A 16,904-nucleotide genomic window follows, 5' to 3' on the forward strand; every position below is an offset into this window, starting at 1 on the left:
AACACACATCCTACGGGCATCTTACCCACTTACGATGCATCACAAATGCACCGGTCGGCATACGGTGTGTGTGTGTGTGTGTGTGTGGGGAATAACCGTACGGCGTCCTGGCGTCCGCGACATCGGGAAAGAATCGTAGGGTTATCCCAAAAATCTTTGCCATGGTCACATTAGATACGGTGTGTTTACGGGGACCCTACGGGCTGACACAGAGTCCAACTAAAAATAGCATAACAATTTTTGTGCGGAACTAGGGTAGTCATAGACGCTACCTATTATCTCTGAAATGAGTATGTTAACCCTCAATTGTTTTCTGATTTACTTTAAAAGTGAGTGGGGGGGGGGGGATATTTTTATTCATAGTATATAGTATATATGTCGATTGATACGCTGTGTAGTAGTTTTAGCGACATATGTTACTATTGTCGTTCATGAATTTGATTTGGTGGTAGACGCTCTTAAAGCTGCAGTGTCTGGAATATTTTTATTATTTAAACATTTAGAATAGATGAATAGTTCTGTTTGGTACATAAAAGGTCCACCACATCGCTATAGTTTCGCAGTGCTCGCTTATCTACATTATCTAGATCAACTGCAAACCCAATGGCCAGCTTGTTTTTCTTCAATTAGCGGGAAGCCAGTAGAACTGGGAATTTACGCGATTTGCGCAGGCGCTGAGCTACTCACGTAATTTTGAACAAATTTAACTGTCTTGATTGAGGGGTTGTCTCATACCTCCACAGTATATTTATATCCATAGAGGTATGGTACAATACCTTCCCAGGGGTCGGTGGGGGATTTGCCTTGAAATTTTGACAGTGACCAGTGGTTGGCATACGCGTTACATGTAAGGGGGTGTTAATAATTACGTAACGCTCTAGGGGTAGAGGAAGAGGGCGGTATGTTCGATATACATAACATTTATGAAGACTATGTTATTTCTATTCATTACTTAGACCTAAAAATGTGGTGGTTTTTTTAAATGCGCGATCGGTCTAGGATCGATCCCCATCGGCGGGATTGTTCCAGCCAGTGCGCCATGACTGGTATATAAAAGGCCACGGTATGTGATATCCTGTCTGTGGGATGGTACATATAAATGATTCCTTGCTAAAAACAAAAAAACAATTTTTTTTTTTTTTTTTTAATGTAGCGGGTTTCCAAGGCGCGTGTGCAGGGATTTCAGCAGGGTTGGGGTTATAGTCTGCGTTGAGCGAAGTTTATATGGGGCCATGTTCCCCCAGAAAATATATAATTTTTTTTTATCTTGGTCTGGGAAGGGTTTCGACCCCCAATACCCTCCCCCTGCACATGCGCCCGTTTCCTCTCTTAGATTATATGTCAAAATTACCAAACGTTTGACATCCAAAAGCAGATGATTATTAAATCAATATGCTCTAACACTGATGTCGTTAAACAAAACGAACTAACTTTACCCTTTCCAAACGAAATAATATTTATTTGAATTTGTCGAACTGTGAACAACATTTGTCACTAAACATATACAGGATCAGAATGTGGTATAGCACCAGACATCGTTTTAGTCAGTTAAACGCCATATCGGGAAATATTCTTTAAATGTCCACCGTAAAGAGACTGTTTGCTGCACTGTAAGAGGGTTTCGACTAATACGATGTTGTAATAACTAGTATCACATATTGAATATATGTTCTTGTTTAGAATATCAGTGTCTGAATATACAATGTGTTTCCGATCATCCGAATGTTTGTAAGTTGCCCAAACTGGATTTGATATCTCAATACTTTCTTATCTACGACAAAATATATATGGGAAATAAAATGAAGTTTGACCTAGTGAAAACACAAGGACGATCAAAAACACGTTTAATATACAGCCACTGATATTTTATTTAGAACAAATATATGTAATTATATACATTCGTTAAAAAGTCTTTGTTGGTCGACATCGTCTTAACGATCGCCGAAAACTCAGGATAGGACCTTAAGACGTTTGTGAAGCCTTTAGGAATCCATGGATGTCAATACGTATACTGTGATAAAACAACGTCGATACCAGAACGATAAGGTGTCTCTGAAGTGGTGATACGCAGATCCCCAATAGAGGTGCAGACGGATAACATGTACTATGACTATGTGACAGGAAACTGTCTGTTACGTGTCGTTTTGTAATAAACAAACACAACGTATTCTGCAAGTTGATTTATTTATCACACATGTATCAGAATAACATTCATTGAAACACCAAATTGAGAGGATAAAATAGTTGGCATTAATATTAAATTTTAACATGAAAAACATTTACAAAAGTCAACAAGCGTGTTTTCCGTTATTATTAATCTGTAACGGTGACTAGTTAACCGTAACAATTGAATTATTGAGGACCAGTAACGACTTCTAATATGTTATTATAAGGGCTTGTAATATTATAAATGATTAAAATTGTGGCTCCCAATATTCCAGCGACAGAACGCTTACGTACTGAATATTGTTATACTGATACTCAATAACATCATGACTCTCAACGTCTTACCGTTACCATGGCTACCAGCATTTTGATAATATTATATCTTATATATTATATTATTTGACATTATATATTATATTATATCAACGCGATATTCCAGTGACATCATGATACTCGTGACACTTCAGTTACGTTATGGCTCCTGATATTTCGTTGTTTTTCTGAAAATACAATTAACATTCTGTTAACGACCACGGTATAACAATATCTTAAAACATTTAACAAAAATACATTATCATCATCATTATCATCATCATCATTAACACATGGATAATTATTTGAAGAATACCAGATTATATATTTTTAAAACAAAATCATGAATGAAATACCGCACTAATGCAATATTAATAATAACAAAAAATAATATAAAATTGACAATTTGCATTAATTTAAATTGGATTCCCATACTATGCCATACAAAAGGTTATATTTGTTTTTTTGTAAATAATCCACGAGGTGAAATTGCATGTATTAAAATAATACGATACCTAACAAAGACGGGCACTAGATTCGAATCCTGTCAATCTTTCAATTTAAATATACCGAATATCAAAAGAAACATAAATACAATGTTCAGTTACAACATTAAGTTTTTTTTAAAAAGAAGTGATTATTGCACATATTGAGATTCAGGAGACGTATGGGTTTGATACACCGTTTATCATTTCACAGAAATGAGCGTTTGTAATAAAGTAAACCTGTTCTACTTACAAGCTAGCCGTTACCCTGATCTGCGTTTATTTTAGTGTTAAGTATATTATATTTACTGGGTCGACGTTTCTGCCAGTGAACGGTTATTCCCGTTGCAATTAAAACATGTTGAATACTAATACGAAACTGTTACCCTATTTAGATTGAAATGTTTGACAGTACACGTTCTCAACTACGATTAAAGCGGTCAAGCGGTCAAACACAATTTGTTTACGCCTCAATCAAATAATCTAAAGTTAGAATGGCTTAACAGTGTTTTAAAAAAGAGAAGATAGATGTATTTATACACAAGATGTTAAATCTGTACGTCACCTTGTTGTGTCGGGGTTCCCAGCAGAAGATGTAGACAGCAGAGACCGAAGAACTGTTTCCTGTCGTCTGTTACCCTGAAGAAAAAACCCACATGCAAATCAACAAAAATATAACATAACACGTGGAACATGCTACCATTAAGCACCGTCAATATGGTTTGTCTATAGGTGGACTGCCATACCCAGGACGACACATCGCTTCTTTTTCGCCTGCAAGAGGACTGCCACTCCCAAATTAAACTAGCACAAGACAGAACTCCGGTGGTTACCAGTGGTGTATATATAAACCATGGGCGTACATAGGATTTTGAAAAGGGGGGTTCCAATACATAGGATTTTGAAAAGGGGGGTTCCAAAATAGATTGCAGAGATATTGGGCATATATTTCTATGTTGAGTAAATATAATAATGTCAGATATCAATGTCAGATATATTAAATTATAAAAAAAGCGATTTCGGGGGTGGGGGGGGGGGGTTCGGTCGAACCCATCGACCCCCCCCCCCCCCCCCCCCCCCCCCCTATGTACCCCCATGTAAACTAGTGATGTCAGACTCTGGTTCCAGGAGAGGTTCGCATGAACCGTAAGTAGATATAATCATGTTCAGAAGTACCAGCATATATGTTTTGTATATCTAATAAAACTTGTTTAGAAAGTCCACGTCCCGTAAGTTTCTTAGGATACCTTCTTAGGATACATTTAAACCTAAACTTAACAGACAACAATTCCATAAAAGTAACTGTTTTTTACTTCCCACCCATCGAAAAGAAGTGATGCGTACGTCGGTACGCCTAAGAAAGGGAAGAATGGGGGGGGGGGGGGTCATATTGTTTTTACCATTTTGCAAGAAAATTTACTCCGTTATATTTTTAGTAGCAAAGGCATATTTTAATTCAATTTTATGTAAATCACAGTACTAAAGTAGCCGCCATCAGTAATATGACGTCATCACGATTAGCACAGATTAGTTTGACGTCACGCATTTTAACTAAATCTTTGAAAACGTTACGCTCAGGTACACAGGTCTTGTTGGCTTGTAAACAAATGACCCATCCACATCAACACATTACCTAGAGACCTTGCAAATTTGCATACCATTATTAACCGGGTTAATACACTAAAATTATCATTTGGGTTTATGGCATGGCTATCATGGGTAAGTTATAGGATAATATGCTTTACGAATGGCTATATTACAATAACTTATATTTACTATGCTCTTTCTGATGCCACATATTTGATCACTTACCCTATTGAAACACGTTGATCCTCTGCACTCCTCAACACTGAGTTGACAGTGCTCTCCAGTATACTCTGATCTACACGAACAGGTGTAACTTGTTCCATCAGTTATACATGTTCCACTGTTCTGGCAAGGATTGCTCGTGCATGGCGTTATTTCACAATGAACACCCGAATAACCAGGTGCGCAGTTACAGATGTATATTCCCCTGAAGGTGTAACACGCTCCGTTGTTCTGGCATGGTCTGTGAGAACACGCAGTAACCTCACAGAACATCCCAGTAGATCCAAGTGGACACTGGCACACGTAGCTGGAACCTCGTACTCTACACGTCCCTCCATTCCTGCAGTTATTATGTGAACATGGTGTTTCACAATTCGTACACGGTGTTTCACATTTAGCACCCGTGTAACCAACAGGGCATTGGCAAGTGTAGCTTGAGTCTTTAATCACACATACTCGTCCATTGTTACAGTTACTATATGAGCAGGGTGTTAGTTCACACCCAGCACCGCTATAGCCAGCAGGGCATTGGCAAGTGTAGCTTGAACCTCTATCTATACATGTCCCACCATTCTTACAATTGTTGTAGGAACATAGTTCTGTTTCACATCTAGTACCGATGTAGCCAGAGTGACATTGACAAGAATAACTGGTACCACGATAGGAACAAGTTCCTTTGTTAAAACATGGATTACTGCTACATGGTGTTTGTGTTGTTTGACATGTAGAACCGCTGTAGCCAGTAGGACAATGACAAGTGTAGACTGGACCTTTACTCACACATGTTCCTCCATTCTTACAGTTATGATTATTTGTGCATGGCGTTGTTTCACATCTAGTACCGCTGTAGCCAGTAGGGCATAGACAAGAATACTTTGTACCTTGAACCGAGCACGTCCCTTTGTTTAAACATGGATTACTGCTACATGGTGTTGTATGACATCTAGTACCGCTGTAGCCAGTAGGACTGAACCGTTAGTCACACATGTTCCTCCATTCGTACAGTTATTATGTGAACATGGTGTTGCATTTTTATTTTCATTACACTCCGATCCTGTGTAACCTGCAAATGCAAATCAGTCCGTCAGAATTAGAAAGACGTGTTTATCCAAGGCATGTAATATGTTAAAACAGTGTTACTGACCTAATCTGTTTATCAGCCAATATATATCAAACGTACTGATGGAAAGAAATAAGGAAACACGTGGTATTTGAGATCAAATGTTATCACTACTACAGTACTCAGTAGTTAAGTCTGTATAAAATACAGAAATGTTGGGGTTGAATGTCAGTAGCATGGTTAACTGTCGGACATTGTGGATGAGGAGTTTGGTTAGCAGTCAATATTTGCTGTTTCTATTTACTATTTACCCCCGTTTCTATATGTGTTAAATTTGTGTTTAATGAAGGGTTTTTTTTACGATTCACTTTTCTTATTCAGTTTGAGAAACGACGAAATTAAGTTGGTATTTTTTAATTTTCCAAATAACCAAATGCCATAGCCTGTTACCGGCACGATAGCCAATGCTATTGTCTTATTTTATCACGTGATGATCCATGTAACGTTCTTGCAACATTCACACACACTGACACACCACCACAATACTTAGCTAGCGAAGGGTGTCTTTGTCTTTCTGTCCATGCTCATGCTCATTGTGCTGTGTGACACTCATAGACCACAGCTAAGATTTAGTTTTGTGTTTTATCAACAGGTTCCGCCTGACACCGACTTGTAGTTTTATCAACAAGTGTGCTACATATAAATAGTTTAAGCGAAGTTTGTTTTGGACATCGCAGGACCATAGCATGCCTTTTTCGAGTCTTAAAAGCACTCTAGATATGATTGGCACGGTACTGATTACTTACTTACCTCGAATGATGTAGGTAGTACGAAACCAAATGCAGAACAGAATATGAAGTGAAATGTAACGTTATTACTTTTAACATTATGTTCATTTCCTAACTACATCCAAGAAGACATTAATTAACATTTTTACCTATATTAATACATATCCAAACAATATTTAAGAACGTAATAAGTGTCTTGTGTCCATGGTGGGGGGGGGGGGGGGGGGTGGGTCTCCTCCAATATTATCAACCAAATTTTTTGTCACTGTAGATAGCAACGTTTGTCTGCTTGAACTAAGCACGTTTTACAATCTCACAAGACATTACTTAAAACTGGTAGATATAGAAATATAAGACCTTCAACCTACGTCATAGCAGATAGCCTAAAGATACAGATATTTTGAGAATATTAACTAATTTCTTTAATTAATGATACAAATCAATAGCGCATCACATACACAGTAACATTACCGTTATGTTTTAAACTCGTTTTAAGAAATGACCTAAGCTAGTATTTTTAAACATTTCGATCTAATATTTTAAAATAGTTGTAAGGATGTGGTTTAAGGCAAACTCACATAGCTACTAAAATAAAGTGGTGTTCAAATTAACGAGATATTTAAGAACATTGTTTTAAAGGGACATTCCTGAGTTTGCTGCATTGTAAAATGTTTTCGACTAATAAAATACTTCCACGATTAAACTTACATATTAAATATATTTTCTTGTTTAGAATATCAGTGTCTGTGTATTCAATGTGTTTCTGGTCGTCTTAATATTTGTAAGAAGCCCAAACTTGATTTTGTCAAATAATTTCGTACGTACGGAAAAAAAAAATGTTTAGGAAATAAAGTGAAATTTACGCTACTACAAATATTAGAACGATCAGAAACACGTTTAATATATATCCACTAATATGTTATGCAGGAAAATATATTTGATATATAATTACAATCGTTAAAAAGTCTCTGTTAGTCGATAACATCTTAAAAACTGCAGCAAACTCAGGAACGTCCCTTTAACATATCTGTAAATCTAATCACACAGTGCCTTTGATGCACATAATATTTTGTTGAATAACAACAAAAGTGTAATAGCAAACAATAAGTAATTATACGGCACAGATGTATATTAGTATAAATCTTATTTCGCGTATTAGACCAACCTATGTGACGTAGGTTGAAGAACTTGAAATACATCTTAAGCATGTATTGTCACTGTGCAATAAAATCAAATCCATGGGAAGGTCAATCAGATAACTGATTAACATTGCTGACCAAGACGTACCACACAAACATTTAGACGGGAATTGAATATATTTTGCAACCCCACACAATGTTTTGTTTGCCAAATACTCGTAGATGTCTGCTTTCTGGGACGTCAGGTTTTTGGGAGGTAACCATTTCGTCATAAGGTAAGGTGGTGTATGAGACTGTACAGTGGATTGAGGTAGATTGATAATGGTTGATAGATTAGTTGATCAGTCAAGATAACCAAAAAGATCCACGATTCTTTGACGCTTGTGGAAACTGAATTAAGACAAGACAATGTTTTGCATTACATATCATCACGACCAACGGCATGGTATTTTTCTTGCTTTGTGGGTCACTATATATATATATATATATATATATATATATATATATATATATATACATACATACATACATACATACATACATACATACAAACATACATACATACATACATACATGTGTGTGTGTGTGTGTGTGTGTGTGTGTGTGTGTGTGTGTGTGTGTGTATTAATAAGCAAGTGACCCTTGCTTTGTGGGTCACTATATATATATATAATATATATATATATATATATATATATATATATATATATATATATATACACATACATACATACATACATACATACATACAAACATACATACATACATACATACATGTGTGTGTGTGTGTGTGTGTGTGTGTGTGTGTGTGTGTGTATTAATAAGCAAGTGAAAATATATATATTTACCTTACAAACATAATAACTGGATTATAGATTATAATTATGTATCTTCACTCACCTGTTTTGCACTGCTTGTGTCCGGTGGTTTTATTACAGGTGTAGTGGTCAGCAGGTCGTGGTGCTGGACAGTGGACGTGACAATGTCTTCCATAATAGTCCTGACTACACACCAGCTTCATTTTCACGGTCAATCTGTAATTAGTTATGGAAACAGTCTTGCTAACTTGTGTGTTGATTCTCTGTCGCCAGACTATTCTTTAACAAAGTATATGGGATACCGCAATATTATACTTCTGACGTTATGATGGACGATGAATAAAAACCTTGACCCCTGCGCGTGCTGTAACCTCACCGTGGTGCAGGGGTGTAACATTCTCTTTGAGAATGGCCAATACAGCACAAAATTGAAGTTTTGAGTAGAATTCAGTATCCGTAACATTCTGTGATATTTGTGTTTTTGCACAGTTCTTTACACTGTTTTTGTTTGTCTTGAATTTTTATATCGATGTTGATCATCACTTTATTTATTTGCATTACCATAGTTTGACACCCAATAGCCGATGTATTTTTCGTGCTGGGGTGTCGTTAAACATTCCTTCATTCATTCATTCATTCAAAAACCTTGAGACACCATTACAATAGAAACCTATTTTATGGTACAACAAGAGACCTATCGGCTTATAGAACTCTGCTATTTAATTTAACATTTTGTCATGTCAAAATGTAAATTCCCAAAATATCTCTCTATTAGTATGTGAAAACTGTCCCAGAGAATCATAATACCAAGTTACTGGCCTCGGTGGTGTCGTGGTTAAGCTATCGGACACAAGGCTGGTAGGTACTGGGTTCGCAGCCCAGTACCGGCTCCCACCCAGAGCGAATTTTAACGCCAATGGATAAACTGCTATGAAAGTTAGATTTCAATTGTAACACAACATGATAATTCTATGCACATCATTTAAGCTGAATGTCTTGAGGTATTGCAAAAAACCTCGTCCAGAAAACAAATCTTCGCGTTTCCTAAGTTCTCGTACATTAATTAAAAAAATTGGTAAATTGAAATGGAAGGCAAACTTGATCTATAACACTACACAATGAAGTTACACAGTTTTAGCTCAATGTCTTGAGGTATTGGGCTAAAAGTCGGGACAACAAATGTTTGCATTTCCTAAGTTCACGGGCCATAACTGTGTCAAAAACAGGTAAATCTCCACGAACGTCAAACTTGATTTGTAAAAGAACACGATAAAGCTATACAAAAAAAATGTCAGCTCAAAATATTGAGGCATACAATGTATACGTGTGTTAAAGCTCATTTTGTAATAAACCACCCATTTTGTAATATGTACCCATTTTGTAATAAAAGCGACCCATTTTGAAGTACCCATTCTGTAATAAAAGTAGGCCCATTTTGTAATAAAAAAAATAAGTGCCCATATATATATATATATCATATAATATCTTACATTTTCAGTGCAATCAAAGTATGTGATATTTTTCAGATGACATATTTTAAGAATTTGATAACTTTGCATATTAGGTGTATTATAATCGAGGTCACGGCACTAGGTTTATTGACATTTAAGCAAACATATTAGGGTGACAATCCATAATTGACATATACATGCATTCATAGTTTCATAGTCATCAAATAAAAACATTTCAATAGCAATTTTACACTGAAAGCTGTCCAGAGGCTCGCATAATACAAGCTTTATTCCAAATATATGATATTGACGATACCGAAAAACTCTCTGTCTGTCTCTCTCTCTCTCTCTCTCTCTCTCTCTCTCTCTCTCTCTCTCTCTCTCTCTCTCTCTCTCTCTATATATATATATATATATATATATATGATCAATCAGGCATGGGGAAATGTAACGCCAAAAACAATTAAGAACTGTTTACGACACGCATAGTTTGGTACAACTGATGACCAGCCAGAATCACACAGTGTAGACAACTCAAACGACGACATCCCATTAAGCTGACTATGTATACCAATTGCCACTTACGCCAGCCTGGACGACCATTTGAACACATGTGAGACCGCGACCGATGATGACAATATTATTAACAAAATAATCTGTGCAAGAACCTTAACACCTTTCGACGACGGCGACAATGATGCTACTGATAATAATGACACCATCGCTTGTATGTTGGCATATTTTGGTATACTTGGTAACTATGTCAGCATGAAGAAATTAACAGTCATAAAACAAGGGTTATTTTACAATACAAAAACGACTATACTGTTTAGTGTTGTTAAGTTTGCAAACATAAATTTACGTTTGGGATAATTTTCATCAGGAAACTGTTATGTTTATCTCGAGCTACCGATATCTCGAGAATGTTGGTCTGGTCCCTTCAACATCGAGATAACGAAGTTTGACTGTATATACACACACATATTGGGAGAGTATATACATCGTCCGTCCTTTTCGTGTATCACAAATTTAATACTTTAATACATTATATCCAAACATGGCTGTATATAAAGTACTAAAGAAAACAGTAATATGTAGCCTATTACATTGTGATTCAAAATTAAAAGTCATTCTTAATTAGAAGACAGTTAATTCATAATTCTCAGTTAATCATACATGTCAGTGTTACAAAATATTGCGACTTGACATGCACACTAAAAACGGTATATCGTACTAATTATCTGTGAATCCAATCCTTATATCTGACAATACGAGCTATTTCAGTCATTACTAAATTGTTTATAAAACATTAATTAATAATTTAAATTAGTAAATATTTAACATCTTTATCATATTCTAACGTTTTAAGCATTTACTACAGAATGGATATTATTAAAGTACACAGTGGGCACCTACCATTATTACAGAATGGGTCGCTTTTTATTACACAATGGGTCGTTAATTACAAAATGGGCCTTAACAGTAATAACACACGCAGTACAAAAGTGCACGAGGCAATTTTGCTACAGATGGAATACGAATCCTATATCGTGGTCGAGACCAGCTCTTCTTCTCTAGACAAACCACCTCAGAGGCTCATGGCTACATACCCATTGTCGTAAGACCTCATCCTGCAATCTACAGCTTCTGTTGTGTACTTAACATTTTATATTGTCTAGGTGTATAACTGGTGAGTATATTAACAAGTATGATTATCAAACTTCTCGGAAAAAACATTTGTTATGAGGGCGAAGTCCCTTTAAGAAACAAACTAACTAAACTTACGTGGAGTGTTCATGACTCTCATCAGTAAGAGTGTACAGGCTTCCTGTCTGACTTCCTTTACCTCGGAGAGTTAGTGTGTACTGTCCCAGGGTGATTCCTGATCCTCCCAATCCAAAAGTAGGATCTTGAGTCACCTTAACAGTCACTGCTGCACCTAACTGTTAATAAAGTACATCGAAAAATGTAGATTAAACATGAATTATAGAACAGCCACAGTGAGTTAGGTCAGTCTCTTTATACCCGTTTCTGTTCTAAACCATGTTTGTTTTGATACTTTTTTCTCCATTACATTAACATTATTATTATTATTATTAGTTATTATTATTATTATTATTCCACTTCAGTGGATCATTTCAACTGATTGGGTTGTTTCTCGTTATAACCAGTGCATTACAACTAGTCAAAGGTCGTGGCATATGCTTTCCTGTTTGTGGAAAGTGCATATGAAAGATCCCTTGCTGCATTAGAAAAAAATGTAGCGGGTTTCCTCCAATGACTGTGTGTCAGAATTACCAAATGTTTGTCATCCAATAGCCGATAATTAATCTAGTGATGTCGTCAAACAAACCAAACTATTACTATTAGTATTTGCTTATGTCAATCAATAATTCTATTTGACACATGCCGTAAAAATTATCCGTTAAAATTCCAGATCTTACCGGCAATGATGACGTAAGTGGTAATTTAACAGGATTGTGTATTCCATTGATGTCCATTCCAAAGGTAAGTTCCATCGTGTTCCTGAATAGTTTGGAAGTCTTGCAGCCGTTTATGTTCCTGTAGAACGCTTATAATTAATTTTAAATCATGATGATCATCATCATCGTCATCATCACCATCGTAATCACTAGCAGAAACATCACCATCACCACCATCACCATATGCTAGGATTTTAGGTATGTTTGGGAGCTTACCTCCTCGATATAAAATTCTGACTATGCAATTGTCGACTGTTAGGCATGAATGCAGACAACTATGTCTCACTAGATTCATAAGTGTACTTGTAGCACGATATTCTTGAAAGGTTGTTCATTTATCATGATATGATACATTATATTCTTGATCCACATACACAGAAGCTCTGCCAATTGCACGCACATTCATCTGGAGGCGTCAGCTCAACTGTTAACAATGTAAAGGTCAATTCATTCTTTGATTGCCGACCTCATGTGCAAATGATTTTTTTAAATTAGGTAAATTAAAAAAGCGTTGAACGAACGCGCACAAAAGTTTAATATGAACTGTTTTAAAACCACACTGAATATGAACAAAAGCAGAATTGGGCGAGTCAACTACTCTCGAACGCACTATTACAGACGTATTGTCTTGGCAGGCCAGTCGTATCGTAGTATATTGCGTGTTTCGCAATTAATATATTTGTTTCGGTCGGAGCTTTGTGATTAAGTTAGATATCTGAAATGAATGGACAATGTTCAGCTGAAGTCTAAACTGGTTCAAAAAGTGTCCCGAAATTTAAATGCCAATCTAATTAAAATTAGTTCCACTGGTTAATTACTATTACCTGTGGATCTAACAGCACCCCGTTGGAGTTCGTGTCCAGTTGACCTTTCATTCGACCAATCAAAACCTTGCTTGCAAAATCATGCCAGTGATTTGAGAAAAAATTGAAAACATTCGGGATTATGCCGAGGGTATACGAAATGATTCGGGCGAATTACGAAGTATGCCGGAAACTAATTTCAATATAAAATTTTATATAAAATTCGTTTCAAGACGAAAAAACCCCGTAATGGTATAGCTATAAAATCTGTTTATACTAGTATACAATCCAGAGTTTATTACCACACCCTCCCCCCTGTTTTTTAATGTTGAAATAGACCAATAAGTTCGCCTGTTTCATAAATAGTCTCGCCCGATAGTTTTAGAATTGGTATGGTTCCGAATAACGCTATAAAAGGCGAAATATAATTGTTCGTTATTTAAATTGTTATTTATAGATGAAATGTCACCTGAACATGGAAGTCCACGCAATGCTGTTAGATCTACTGGTAGACCAATAGAGCTAATTTTAATTAGATTGTTTAAATACATGTCTTTGTTTAAATATTCCACAGGAGTTGTCCTGAAAGTATTTCGCACTCTACTTAATTTGAACAATATGTATGTAAAATACTTAGTTCCTTGCTTGAGATGTTATTCTCTGTACACATCCTCTGACTCGTTCGAACGTCTCGTTGTTTACGGGAGCTGTAGAAATACATTTGGAGCGTGCACTGAAGCTTTATCAAAGTGGCATTCCTCCTACCGACAGTGTTGGAAACATATATGGTGGTCAAGATGAGCTCTCCTTTGTGGACAAAACAACTGACACGGAGTCACGGCTGACTCTTATCTATCTATCTATCTATCTATCTATCTATCTATCTATATCTATCATAACTTCTTTTGGAATCAGTCTTGCGTAGAGGTACGGACTGAATTCATAACCATCATGTATGTTACACACTTATACATTTTATATTTTATTTGTTGTCTTGCTGGCGAGTAGATTAATACATATTGCAGTCAGCGTTTTAAGACGAAATATCTTCCTTTTGAGGGCGAAGTACATATAAAGTGTTGTTGTGTTTGGCCAGTAAATAAATGTACCTGAATTGAACTTGTACCGAATTATTTAGAAGGTACCATTGTCCTTTTGGTAGTACTAAACCAAATAACTTCCGGCTGGGTCAAAGTTCGAGGTGCACCGAACTTTTAACAGAGAAGTTAACACCACAAGTCCTGTGATTGGTGATAAATATGTGTTGAGTGTAAAACAAATAGTTTCATCTGGGTAAAAAATGTATCCAATTTTATTTCATCTAGTACCACTGTGTCAATTAGCCTTGTGCTTGAAACATGTGAGGGGTACCTGTAAAAAAAGTACTCAAATTTTGTGCGGAACTAGGGTAGTTATAGACGCTACCCGTTGTCTCTGAAATGAGCAGCTTCACCCCCAATTTTTTTCTGATTCACTTTAAGGGTGAGGGGTGGTAGTATTTATATCTGTGGCGTTTATGCCGATTGATACGCGGCAGGTAGGAGGGTTTGTTACATGTAGATACACTGTGTGTTTATAATTTATATTATAGTTATCGCACTTACCATCCAGATGGCTTTAAATGTTTAAAACAGATCTTGAACTTTGGATTACACTCTATAGTGAGACCCTCACATCCGAAGTCTGTTGGTCTGGAGTACTTGACAAACTGTATCTCAAGTGTTCCCGTCGTATTACACACCTTCAATATAAGAACGTTACTAATAGAGATGGTTTGCAACCACACCATTACTGTTACGGATAAGCATAATAAAATCGACAAAGCCTGTTTATTTCTTGCACGCGTGTAACCACTAACATTTTGCAAATTGGCACGGTTAGTGACTTAAAGATGTGGGCTTTCTCAGATGTATTATTAATTATTATTTTTAAAACAATTATAAATGTATTACATATAGGAAGCCTTTTAATTGTAAATAGTGGTAAGCATGTTACTGTGACGTCACCAACTACACTCGGCGTGGTGACCTATCACTATCCGTAACAGCAACGGTGTTGTTACGAAACCTCTCTAATATCAGCTTCACTTGTCATTTAATACTACTTATATAATTAGATCAAGACATTAACAAAAACAACATAATAATAATAATAATAAGTATGTATAAATAAACACGTTATTGGTTATCTGGTGTTGATTCTTATTTTTTTCCCTCGTTTGTTTCTGATAACTATATATGTATATATATATATATATATATATATATATATATATATATATATATATATATAATAATAATAATAATAATACAAAATCTACAAAATATCACCTAACATAGTTTATATATATATATATATTAAACATTTAATTTAAAAATGTGAAGATCTTACATGATAACGAAGAGAGAGAATCATCATCAACATCAACAACGTTCTTAATTCCATCTTCATTGAGCTGACGCGAATCTGTGACGTACAACCTAAATGTGATACGTTAAGACGTATCTGTGACGTTCCAATAACTCTGTGATGTTCAGACAAATTAATGACGTTCAGGAAAATATCAGATCCAGTTGACGCTCCGACCAAGCATTAACGTTTCGTAAAAACTTTATCACTATGTAGTTCACCGTATTAATAAATTCGTTGAGATAACAAAAGATATAAACAGTTCAAAGCACTCATTTACAAGTGGTTTTCTTCCTAATCTAAGTTGACGTGGTTCGTGCAAAGCGATGTAAATACATTTTCAATCAGTACAAAGTACCAAACTTGATAAGATAACAAATGGGTAGTTATGTCGTGGCTATCACAGTTACATTAGGCCACCACAGTACAGTTATTCCTATCTTCCAAATTAACATTTCTAAACCACCGTCTGTCTCAAAGGCGTAGTGCCCATTACGCACAATACGCATGTGGGTAATGCAAAACAAATCCGGGAATAGGTCCGGGGGGGGGGGGGGACCCCCGAATCCCCCCGCTCGGAAACGCCTTCGACGTGCGTACTGCTAAAAGCTTTCTGGCTACGCCCCTGTGGCTGTTTATCCGTTTATTATCCGGTGCGGGACGAAGCCCAGTGGTAAAGCGCCCGCCCGATACGCGGTCGGTCTGGGATCGATCCCCATCGGTGGGCCCATTGGGCTATTTTTCGTTCCACCCTGTGCACCACGACTGGTATATCAAAGGCCGTGGTATGTACTACCCTGTCTGTGGGATGGTTCATATAAAATATCCCTTGCTGCTAATCAAGAAGAGTAGCCCATGAAGTGGCGACAGCGGGTTTCCTCTCTCAATATCTGTGTGGTCCTTAACCATATATCCGATACCATATATCCGTAAATAAAATGTGTTGAGTGCGTCGTTAAATAAAATATTTCCTTGATTCCTGTTTATTGTCTCTGAGAGTCTGGTCAGTCTATCAAACAGTCCATGCGTCCATTGCTTTGTTTAGTTTGATTCGTTGTTTGTGTTAAGATATTCACTGGACGTTTGTCCAGGTTCTCATCTATCTGGACTGTCTGTCTAGACTAGACCAGGGCCCGTATTTTCGAAGTCATCTTAGCCGCGATATGTCGTAAGTGTCGTAG

At 36.5% G+C, this 16,904-nt stretch overlaps 1 protein-coding gene across 1 annotated transcript in view; it reads right to left on the minus strand.

Annotated features, from left to right (window-relative positions):
- Positions 1 to 2,176: 2,176 nt before the first annotated feature.
- The window catches only part of LOC121378616 (neurogenic locus protein delta-like), a 29,919-nt gene continuing 15,191 nt past the window's right edge, over positions 2,177 to 16,904 (minus strand). The window contains exons 3-9 of the mRNA XM_041506875.1: positions 14,919 to 15,055; positions 12,473 to 12,590; positions 11,814 to 11,971; positions 8,660 to 8,793; positions 4,776 to 5,671; positions 3,529 to 3,602; positions 2,177 to 2,666 (exon numbers count right to left, since the gene is read on the minus strand). Of these exons, the coding sequence (XP_041362809.1) occupies positions 2,639 to 2,666; positions 3,529 to 3,602; positions 4,776 to 5,671; positions 8,660 to 8,793; positions 11,814 to 11,971; positions 12,473 to 12,590; positions 14,919 to 15,055 (1,545 nt within the window). The 3' untranslated portion in view covers positions 2,177 to 2,638. The remainder of the gene's footprint in view (positions 2,667 to 3,528; positions 3,603 to 4,775; positions 5,672 to 8,659; positions 8,794 to 11,813; positions 11,972 to 12,472; positions 12,591 to 14,918; positions 15,056 to 16,904) is intronic.

Source organism: Gigantopelta aegis, chromosome 8 (assembly GCF_016097555.1).
Source record: "Gigantopelta aegis isolate Gae_Host chromosome 8, Gae_host_genome, whole genome shotgun sequence".
NCBI classification, from domain to species: Eukaryota; Metazoa; Mollusca; class Gastropoda; order Neomphalida; family Peltospiridae; genus Gigantopelta; species Gigantopelta aegis.